The sequence below is a fragment of the Azolla caroliniana genome, unplaced genomic scaffold (assembly GCF_043228905.1).
Source record: "Azolla caroliniana isolate FFs.n. ecotype wild unplaced genomic scaffold, voAzoCaro1.0.p SCAF_11, whole genome shotgun sequence".
Classification (NCBI taxonomy): domain Eukaryota; kingdom Viridiplantae; phylum Streptophyta; class Polypodiopsida; order Salviniales; family Salviniaceae; genus Azolla; species Azolla caroliniana.
In genome coordinates this window covers 15,924,406-15,936,018 of record NW_028230446.1, presented here as the reverse complement: position 1 = coordinate 15,936,018, position 11,613 = coordinate 15,924,406, and the positions used below count along the sequence as shown (strand labels likewise).

Below are 11,613 nucleotides of genomic sequence, written 5' to 3'. Positions count from 1 at the left end.
GTGGTTTTACAGAACCACCTCATGCAGCTCAAAGCGCACAATTTCTTTTTTTTCTTTTTTTTTTCCAAAAAAATTCTACTTCCATTAGTTAAGAAAAAGTACATGGAATAAATATACAACTTTGTGACTCTGCGAACAGAGAGCTGAGAGAGACAGCCAGTATCCTAGAGGCTAGAGGTGTACAACCAACCACGAGAATTAATTAAGTTTAAGTAATGCTCGGCTCTAAGCACACCCTAATTACTCTTCTTAATTACGCTTAGTGAATACTACAGTAATAACACTTAGAGTAGCTTTACAGAACCACCTCATGCAACCAAAGCGCACAATTTCTTTTTTTTCTTTTTTTTTTCCAAAAAAATTCTACTTCCATTAGTTAAGAAAAAGTACGTGGAATAATATACAACTCATATGTTACAAGCCACTTTGCAATGGCTACAACAAAACATCATGTATAAATGAAGGAACTAAGCCTCATCACATAATTACTCGACAGACGCCCATCAACATGAGCCTCACACACCCACATTCAGCAAAGACACCCGCCAATCACTTCACAATTCAGCACCTACCTTTATGTTTGGTACCCTAGGAGGGAACAACCATCTGGGAGGCTGATATATCCACTTTGCATTGCCATCCACCATCTGTAACATTGAGGAACCTCTCCATTTTAAAAGGAAGCGGTACCTAGCTTCACTCGCATCAGAGGGCCCTTGAAGGCTATCAAACTTACCTCGTAGTGTAGAAATCAAATTAAACCAAATCATCATTAAACTCTCAGCCGATGGGGTTCGCTTCCTGGTAAAAGACTCCTTACACATTGATACCCATACTTGCCAAACAGTAAGGCCAACCACTAAAATCCAAACATCTACATATTGGTCCTGTATGAAGTATGAATCTCCTTGAGCTGGAGGCTAAACTGTACCATTCACCACCTTTAAAGAAGGGCTATTTCCATTCCACCCATGAAACCATGCAGCCAAGTCAGTAGCTAACCAAACAACGGTTGCACTTGTTACCTGAACTTCAACCCCGCATCGAGCCAGAATTCTTAAGCTCCTCTTCCAAACATCATAACAATTAAGTAAGTTTAAGTAATACTCGACTCTAAGCACACCCTAATTACACTTTGCGAGGCTTTACAGAACCACCTCGTGCAGCTCAAAGCACAAACTATGATCTCTCAAGTTTTGGGCTCGGACATCTATCTAGACAGTATTCCACAAGCACACAAACACTACTCAATGTTCAAACATCCTAGATACAATGGCTCATATCTTGTGTTTGAAGTCGATTGTTCTCATACATCTAGATTTCTAGCGAAGCTGTATTGAAAATACTCGGAACCTTTATGCCCCTGAATATTGTCTGAAACGCCCTTTGCCGATAAAGTAAACAAACCAAGCTTCAATTTTTTGATGTTTCTACATTAATACAAGGTATGAAATATATAGCCAAATGATTTCAATAGAGTGTCTATTATGTCCGAATGCTTTTGTACGAAGGATGTCATGAGATGAGGAAGATTGAATAGTTGAGCATGATGTGTGCAAAATGCAACAAATTTGCTCGATCATTTCCTGGTTATATCTTGTGGGAGAAGGAAATGATTAAAGACTAGAACACAATGATTCTCTAATCAAAATTTAAGGTCCATTAAATGAACCCCATATATTACAAGGAGTGTTCTTTTTTTACTACCCCTAAAGTTCACACGATGCGTAAAGTAATGTCCTTGAAATCATCCATATACATCATGCTTACTAGCTTGGAATCAAATATACACAAATGCACAATATCATTTCATTTGCACAAATGTCGTTTTAGTTTTTTATTTGTCGATACTTATGTCAATTACAAGGTAAAAATTATACTTAGGAGAGGGTTTCATTTGTTGTTTAGCTTACTTGGTGGTATTCAATCTTGAATCCAGAGCTCTGGTTCATTATCTCCAATCATCCATCAATGCCGCAACTCAAAGGGCTTTATGTGATTTTTGAACATCAAGACTTGTGTTTGAGCTATTCCTTGCTAATATTTGCATTGAGGTTATGTGGTAAATGTGACATCTTTTCATATGAGTCGTTTGCAATAAATGTTTCAATGGAGTAGGGCACTACAAATCCAACATATATTGATCCTTTGTATTAAAGACTTGCATATAATTATATGAAAAATCAAGATGATATTTCGATAAAAAACTATGAAAACCCCTAAGGCTACGTATCTAACGTATCTATTATCAACCCCAAATCTTCATATAAGTGTACATATATCACGGTCGCATAATTTGAAGAGGACCATAGTCCTCATGTGCTCCTACCTCGGAGAAAGGTTTTCATTCACAAAAAAACAAATTTGCAAAAATAATGGTTGAATAATGTTGAATCTTTTCCCTTTGGGAGAACTTGTTTGGTTTTCCTCTCATTCAAATCCATAACTTATTTTGGTTCATCTAGTAGTATACATGGTAACATGCGTGCCAACATTCACAATAATAAAACATATTTATATTGGAAATTGGGTTGCACAACATTCAGAGAAATAATAAAGGAATTATGATCAATGCTCTGTTTTTGACAACTAGCATGAAAAGTAGGATGAACCAATCTATACCTGGATAATCCAAATGATATGCCACATCTCCAAACTTTCCAAGAATAACAAATGATCCAAAATATCCAATAAACAACAAATTGGGAACATTCCCAACACTCAAAGTGCCTAACTTCACAAGGTCACAACATACAATTTATATCAGTCTTCGAGAGTAACAACACAACACACATCTTATAATGTTTATAAGCCTAATGAGTATTTTGTTGAGTGGCGTGCTTTACCCATGATACAATGTTCTTCCTTTTCTAATTAATAAACCATGTGATACTTTATACAACATTGGATGACAAACAAAATTAAGTATTGGAACCGTGTCAATGGATAGATGGTGGTTACATATATAATCATGGGAAGATCAAAAGTCACAATCTAGTTTGAATGGGTGCGTTGCATGAGGTGTTGTTTTTAGGGAATCATTATACCAATGGTGGGGAGTCTATTTGTGCAAGACTTCTTATGAAGCTTGAATTACCGAGAGATTAATCAACACATCGAGAGATCCACGTATTCTATGAGGGCCAAAACTGAGGAGATCAAGATACATCGTTTAAGTGCAAGGGTGTCTTGTCGTTTGGACTCCTTGTAAAGGGAACATTTCTTTATAAATCTTCCTTCTATCAAACTGCAATGCTTGTTCCTGTCTCCTCTCCCCTATTTTGTTATTGTATGAAATACAAACGAAGGCAATAGTCATTGAGTATATATGTGGGAAAACTAGCCATTGCAATATGTCAAGCATAGCGTGAACCATACGTGCATTCACATTTGTGATTTTCAATCATTTGAGTATGGTAAACACCCTCAAAGTATGGTTAATACCATACTTTTGTATTCATTATTTGTTATAAGGTAAAAAGTGTAAAGAAAAAACATACGAATGTTTTGATAACATACGCATTCGTATGAAAAAGAATGTTTGCCAATGCATTTGAGTGTATTACATACTATGATGTCAAGTGTCTCCTTGTTGAAGCTTCATAGAGAGTGATCTTGAAACCTACTCATATTGCTTCATATTTGTTGATAATATACTCCATTACAAGTTCTATATATGTTGATGATTCACTCTTGAGTCACATGAAGTAGCATTAGACTCTCTCGTGATGAGTTGCCATTTTCTTCTCGAAGAGGTCATTTTGACAAACATATGTGTGATTGAAATGGTTAATGGTATGGTCAGGCAAAGACGTGTCCATGTTGCCATGGTACAAACTCGTCCGGATGGGCTACAACGAAGGATGAAGACGTAATGAAGGCCAATCCTATAGACCACGTTCCGGTCAATTGTCAATTGTCAATGTCCACAAGTGCAGCGTGGTCAAGAATCTTTTGTATCGGTATGGCTTTAGGGGGGGGGGGGGGGGGACAGTTCGGGTCAATTGTCAATAGTCAATGTTCACAAGTGCCACGTGGTCAAGAGTCTTTTGTGTGGGTATGGCTTGAGGATAGACAGAACAGAACAGAGACAGGGGGAAGTAGTAGTAGTAGTAGTAGAAGAAGAAGAAGAAGAAGAAGAAGAAGCAAGACGAAGAAGGAGAAGAGAAAGAACATGGGCGATGACGACCATGACAGAGTGAGGGAATTGTTAGAGCAATACGGAGATGAAGCTCTGTTAAAGCTCAGGGTTCCTTTCATGGCTTCTTCTTCTTCTTCTTCTTCGTCTGCATCTTTTGAAGTAGCAGTGGACGATAACAGATGCGATGATCTTTTCGCTCGTTTCCAACGCTTGAAAGCTCCGCCTCCCACACCTCGCAGTAGTAATACTAACTCTAATTCCACCATTCCTAATGTCATAAAGACCCCCCCTGCTCCATCAAGAAATTCTTCTTCAATTTTAGATGATCCTGATGAAGTCCTCGGCTCTGACCTCGCGGCTCGCCTTGCTGCCTTGAAAACCACTGGTTTCTCCAAAAACCACCCCGGTGTCCCTAATCCTAATACTGTAGGTCTCCACTCCCAAAATCGCCCTGGATCCGGGAACCCTGATGCCCCATCTCTTGTTGTGGGCAATGATGAAGACGATGTGGGAAAGCTCCTTGCATCCGTCGCGGATTTGGTTCGCCTCGAGAAGAAGAAATCGGGTGGCAGTAAATTTTCTTCAGGTTACAAACATAGTAGCCTTCGTACTATGGAGATGCGCCATGACGATGATGACGATGAATCGAACTCAGAGTCTGAAGTGAACTTGATTGTCGATTGGGCTAAAGATGCCGCTCGCCTCGATCTGGAATCTGACCCAGAAAAAGAAGAAGAAAACCCCAAACCCTCTCTTTGATGGAGAGAAAGGTAAGATCTCGAATCACTTCAAATCTATCAATCATCATCATGTGAAGCTTGGTGGCTTCAACTTATACAATTTTCGTTTATAAAGATTTCATGTACACACACATATATACCCACAAATCATTCAAGAGTCCGTGTATGATTTTTTGTCAAAATTGTTCCGTATACTCCCATTGGATCATCCAATAAATTGCTGTGTTTTTTTTGTTGGATGGGTTCTATTATTCGTAGAGTCATAGTTTATCAGATGTATTGGGGATCAATCATCATCATCATATGAAGAAATTTGTCATCATTCAATAATTTATTGTACGAATTTTCACGAGATTGCTGTCAGAAATCTTTCATATATTTTTATATATACCCATCAAGTTATATAGTAGCCTATGCTTCTGTGGATCAATCATAATAAGATCATCATTTGAAGACATATGCATTGGCATCATCATCATGATCATAGTTGAAAGAAGTATATGCTTATTTTAGCTGGAGAGATTTCATATATCCATACTTGTATCAAGGCATATGGTATCAGATGATATTTTCTTGTTGGATACACCTCGAGTATACCCATCGAATCATATACTATTAGATGATAAACTTCAACAGAATGATTACATCTGGGTCATATTGTATTGGATGACATTCGGGTTCAAGAGGATCACCATGTCCTCTATCTAGTTTTACATATACGCATGGTGTGTGGCTGTACTTCTTTGATTTACTTCTGATTTTTTAATGCAATATCTATAGATTGGAACTAAAATGCTCGTCTCTTCTTTCTTGATGCATGTGAATGGTTAATTTTATAAGCACATCTATTGGGAAATGCATGAACTGTTATCTTATGAACGCATTAATGGGTCCACTGATATTTAAGGTTGGATTTTACAGTGGTGCAAGTTTTTGCCTGGAGTGTTTGAAGAGGTGTAATTGCTCCCATAAGAAGCTTATTGTGTATAATGTTTTCTTCTTAAGTAATTGAGAACTCTACTAAAGATAGGTTTTTTGTTTGGATGACTAAGACAAAGATTTAGTGAAATGCTTTAGTCCACTCACCACGCTACACACAAAAGGGATACTTGTGTACCCAAAATGGCCATAATGAGTAAAAAACTTTGTCTTCTAATCACCTTCACAAATCAGAGTTAAGGTTGTTGGCATCATGAACATCAATATTCATGAAATAGCACACCCCTTAGAGGTTTTCCAACAATTATGCGATAAGAGGAAGTGGATACCATTTTGAATTTTGGACTCAATAATTTTGTTGAGGCCAAGATGATCAAAACCAGATGGCAAAGAAATGTCCTTATTGAAGAAGATAATTTTTCTAGCATATGATTGGAAATCCTAGATGAAATCGATGATTAAATTCACTCTTTAACATAATCCCATAAAACCTCCAACTTCTAGTTCTACAAGTGAGAAGCAATATATGGGACAAATATCATCTTGGATTGGACATCAATAACTCTTCATAAAAATGGCTCTTTTGAAGCTTGATAGCTTGGAAATCATGATACTCCCTAGGGAGTTTGGTAGTAGATTTTGCAAGTGCATTATGAGTCAAGGTTGAATTGTGAAGCTTGATAGCTTGGAAATCATGATACTCCTTAGGGAGTTTGGTAGTAGATTTTGCAAATGCATTATGAGTCAAGGTTGGATGTGAACTACAAATATTGAACTAGATCCTCGTTCGTGAGCTTTAAGAAACTTATGCAAAGATATTTTCGAGATGCGAAGTGAAGGTTATGGATTGGAAAATGTTCCAAAAAATTATTGAGTTTGGATTAAATATTGGTGTTGAAGCAAGGTCTTGTCAACAACCCATTGGGGTGAGAAATGATGGTAGGCATGAGTGTCACACTGCATAGTTGGATTTATAGTTGATCAAATGAAGAGGTTTGTTGTTTTAGGGAATCTCGAATTGTTGTATGAATGATGTCATCTAGAATGTTAAGGTTTCAATGTTTATCATCATCAAGTAGTAGCTCACTACCATTAATGATTGGTAGATTGGCATTGGGTCTTCATAGGCCGGACAACTAGTGTGATTGTGAGCTCACTGATGTGAGCTCACTGATTAATCGGGAGAGTATTGTTTATGTTTTATAATTCTACATGGTAGTTGCTTGTAGTGATAGGGCAAACCTCTCATTGAGGAAGAATATCAAATTCAAAATTTTTGTAAAGAAAATTGTACTTCACAGAGAAGTGTAAACCAATATATCCTTATATGAGAACGCATGGAGTATCATACAATATCCACATCATTCAATACAAAGAGAAACTCCTATACATTTAGTGCAAAAGTGGACTTTATACACGTGTCCCAAGGAGTGTAAGCTCATACACAAGGTGGGTAGTTGGCACCAACGTTTAGTGAATGAGATAGATGTAGGTCATATGATATTGAAAGTTATATGATCTTTGTTGTGTTGAGAGCCATTATTTTGTGAAGATGTCCACCATCTAGTGATTGGTGCAAATATGACAAGGTCAAGACATGGTTCTATATTCCATTGTTGTAGAGAGCCTACATCTCCTCATGCATGTCCTCTACCATTGGGGGGTTGTAGCTCACTTTTGTAAAGCTTTCCAACTTGAGGGTGGCCACTATCATCATAAAAAAAGACAATAGTGTTATGCCATGGAATAATTATGCGTGACCTAGGTGATCATATTCATTTCTTAAGTAAGGTAAAATATTCACTTTCCTTTTTTTGGGCTCTCTTTACTTTTGAGTGTTTGCATAATCAACACACCATATAAGGATTGATATGAGCTGTAGAGTTATTGGGCTAGCATTCCAAGATATCTTAGTTGGAGCAGAGACGGTCTTCATCATAATGTTCAAGCATCTTTGCCTTTCCTTTGTTCAAGGAACATGATCGAGTATACAATGTAGAGTGAGTGCCCACACCAATTTGCATATGTCACACTAATCAATGAAACCCACAATTCTGTCATTGAATGTGTTGTCAAGTGAGCAATCAAGCAAGTCGCCAAACATACCTCCCACTTAGGGTTTTTTTCCTGAAGCTCGTTTGCTTGATGACTCATTGAGCATGTCCATTGAGTGTTGTATTAAGCTAAACCACATTGTGTCACATGAATATCGTGTTGCATTGAGCCATGCCATGTTTAAACTAGCGAATACTTTAATGACTCTCCACGCCCGCTCATCATACTCATGGTTGGGTTGGTAATGTGTATTTCAATTGTTGTTTCATTTAGTCAAATATCCACTTTGGCAAAGTATTCAATTGTTGTAGCCTTTGGACGAGTCAAATCATAACTCCTCTCCACCTAGTTGGGTAGTTCAATATTCACTAATATTTGCAAAACCAATTCTCCATGATTTGATGTATGGTTGGACACCTAGTATTGACAACCAGATGTTAGTGGACCAACAACAATTCACTATCATAGAATAGGTTTTATGACTCATTTTGAACAACGAACACTTTATCGTAAGTGGCATTATCAAAATTTGACGACGTAGTTACTAAGTTTCGAGTTATTGGAGACATCACTATTTGTTTTACGAAAATCCACCTTGATAAGGGATTGAGCTTACCCCAATATCAACACTTTGGTTTGCTTTGGTGGGTTACTTTGCCATAAAAACTCCCCATGTTGGCAAAGTTTCCTCTTTTGTTTCTAGTTTTTCCCCGGAATTGGAAGTCCAATATATCTCATGAATTAAAATATCAAACTCGTCCATCATTCCACTCTTTGATTGTGGAGTTAGTTGATTGTCTTCCTCTCCATCCTCCATGACCATCGTTGTGGGAGCAATTTGGCTTTCTAAGCTTAGTGCTTGTTGTTTCCATTGTATTTCTCTTCAACGAGCAAAACCGTGAATGTATGTTGGATGGTAAGGCTAGCACATGTCTCATAATGATGACCATTCTTAGCGAGCTAGATAGTTATGACAAATTGTTGATACATACTTACACTATCTCTTCTTCATTCACCCAATTGTCAATAAGTAAGATAATTGCACAACTTGAGAGTTAGTCACTCCTTTTTTAATAATTTTGTTAATTGATGATACCAAATCAATCAACATATGCATTCATGAATATTTGCAACAAATATTGGATGGTTAGAAGTTTTGGTTATTTGCCTCCATTTATCTCGTGAGATTGTTTGTTATGTTTTTTGGATGGTCCAAATGCATGATGAAACATGTATCGAAGACCACATGGCTGTTGTAAATAACGACAAAGATAACATCTATGCTAATTTTGATACAATGCGTGAGATTGTGGTAGATACTGTTAGGGATCAATAATGTAATGCAGTATAGGTTTTCCCCAATATTTGTAAGATGGTTTTTTATTTACAATTTGGATTGGCATTAGTTAATGGTGAGTAACTCTTGTAATACAAATATGTCTTTATAGCGAAAATCAATTTCGTTGTCGTTTTATATCTCTGTTCACTTGTGTGTTTTGTACAATAAAAGGTTAACACTTAAGCTTAAATTATTTTGAGTATTTGGCATTAAAAGCACTAGAAATGGTGGTACTTTTGCTCGACATTTTCGGGGTGCTCATTGTTTTGACTGCTTTTTGGTTTAGAGCAAAATTGTTCGTATAGGTGTTAGCAATGCATGCAAATTTTGGCAATATTAAAGAGTGACTATTTCATCATGCTGGCCTAAAATTTAGAAATATTGTAATAAATGTGAAAATTTTGAAAATAAAATTCAACAAGATACTACCTAATGATAACAGTCAATTTGCCGACTTTTATGGAAAACACAAGCAAATGCTAGCACCATTGGGGCATCCATGATGGTGACCATGTTTAGCGTAAAGATTATAAAGCAAATTGTTGCATTTACTTGACGTAAAATAGTTCATGTACACATGTAGATGGAGATCCACATCATCTATGATCTCACACTAAAAATCCTAACAATTGATGACGACTTCAAGGACATTTGAATGATCATTGTTAATAGCTAATACTAGAAGCGAGAAGTTGTGATACACTGATAGCAACTTTTCGTTTAATATGCCAAAGCAACAAAGTGTTTGTTATCGGTGCTTAACAATTGATCGTAAACATGTCCAATAATAAGAAATAGATGAAAATGATAATGTAAATGTAGACTAGTTGATGTGACTAGTGTATATATATAACTAGGTATCGTGGATAGTATGATGACATCAAAGTATAATTAATATATGACAACCAATTAACGTTGAATGTTGCTCAACTAATAATGCAATAATGATTATCGTGCCAATAATTTGTAAGCAATCTGTACAATTAAAGCAAAGCTAGTTAATGTGGATCAATTTTTACTACTAATGCTACTAGCTAGCTAGTTACATCATTATGTTCACCACACTTGCGAGCTTAGTTGTTGCAAGGTGGGCACTTGGGGGGGGGGTTGTTAGCTAGCAAACTCAATTGTAGTTAATGTAGTGGCATTTTCTATAGAAGACAAGCAAGGGCTAGTCGTAAAATTACGTGGTCGAAGATGACACGAGGTTGGGTATAAATATTTGACTATTTAGCGTTTTCACATGTTACTGAATTTGAAGGAGTTAGTTAAGCTAGATACACGATTCGTTAAGTTTGGGTTTGGCATTGTCAACTTAAAGCAATCACATGTACTAAAAAATGATTGATCAAGAAATTAAACTTGAGGTTTTGTCCCAATTACACAATGCCACATGAATATTGAAACTACTAGGGGTTAAAAAAAGAGAGGGAAGAGAATTCTGGGCCTGGCCCACCCCCTCAAGTTTCTAGGGAATAGGAGCCCCTATGGTGTTTTCTTCTTTTCTGTTTTGTTTTCTTGCGGGGGATATATACATTTGCTTCTAACATTTCTTTCGTCTCCTTTATTCTTCTGTTTCCTAATTTGTCTTAAAGGCAAGAATATAATTCTTGTGGGCTGCCTTTCCAATTCCAATGTTCAATGTACTCCGTACTTTCTTTTGCTTCATACCCCAAGTGGATATTCCAAGTTCCAACCTCTACTATATTTATCTAGCTAGATTCAGTGTAAAATATCAAGGAAGTGATTTGCTTTTACTTGGCATTTAATAAACAGCACACTTGTGCCAAATGAAAGTGTTCTCCACAACAATCCTATCTTCTCAAAAGATGCTCACCAATTCCCTGAATTTCATGTTAACTAATGCTAATGTGAGCGCGGAAATAGAACGAAACTTTCATGTGACGCCAAGTTCCAAAGGTACAACAACGCCCAAGTAATTGGATTGTGCCCAATGATTCAAAGCTAGAATGCCATTCTCCTATCACGACCGCACATCGAAAAGAAGACCAGCATATATATCTTGTTCTTTTTAACAAATAGGTCACAGTTTTGAAACATGTTACACACACACACAAATTAGTTAACATTAAAAGACCAACATATATATGAAACACACATAACCAAAAAGACCAATATATAGTATATACCCAAAAACTATAACAAAAAAGAAATGTAAAGATACAAAAAACGTACATGCATACATAACATAACATACAAGTTTATATAGATATGACACACAAGTTTATACATGATTCAACATATAGACATAGAATTAACGTACTAACTTACATACATACCTCAAACATACAAAATTATTACCTTAAAACACATAAAAGATGATTAGCAGTATAGTGGTACATATTAATTAATTTCCAAGATTGGAGATCAGTGTTGAT

General features: G+C 36.5%; 1 protein-coding gene across 1 annotated transcript; it reads left to right on the top strand.

The window, feature by feature from the left end:
* Positions 1-4,119: 4,119 nt before the first annotated feature.
* On the top strand, positions 4,120-5,290 carry LOC147858007 (uncharacterized). The gene has a single exon (XM_087326605.1). The coding sequence runs from the start codon at positions 4,175-4,177 to the stop codon at positions 4,898-4,900; it is 726 nt and encodes a 241-aa protein (XP_087182731.1). The 5' UTR covers positions 4,120-4,174; the 3' UTR covers positions 4,901-5,290.
* The last annotated feature ends 6,323 nt before the right edge of the window (positions 5,291-11,613 follow it).

Excerpts from the sequence above, each read along its gene's own strand:
- LOC147858007 (XM_087326605.1), top strand. The coding sequence starts at position 4,175 with ATGGGCGATGACGACCATGACAGAGTGAGGGAATTGTTAGAGCAATAC.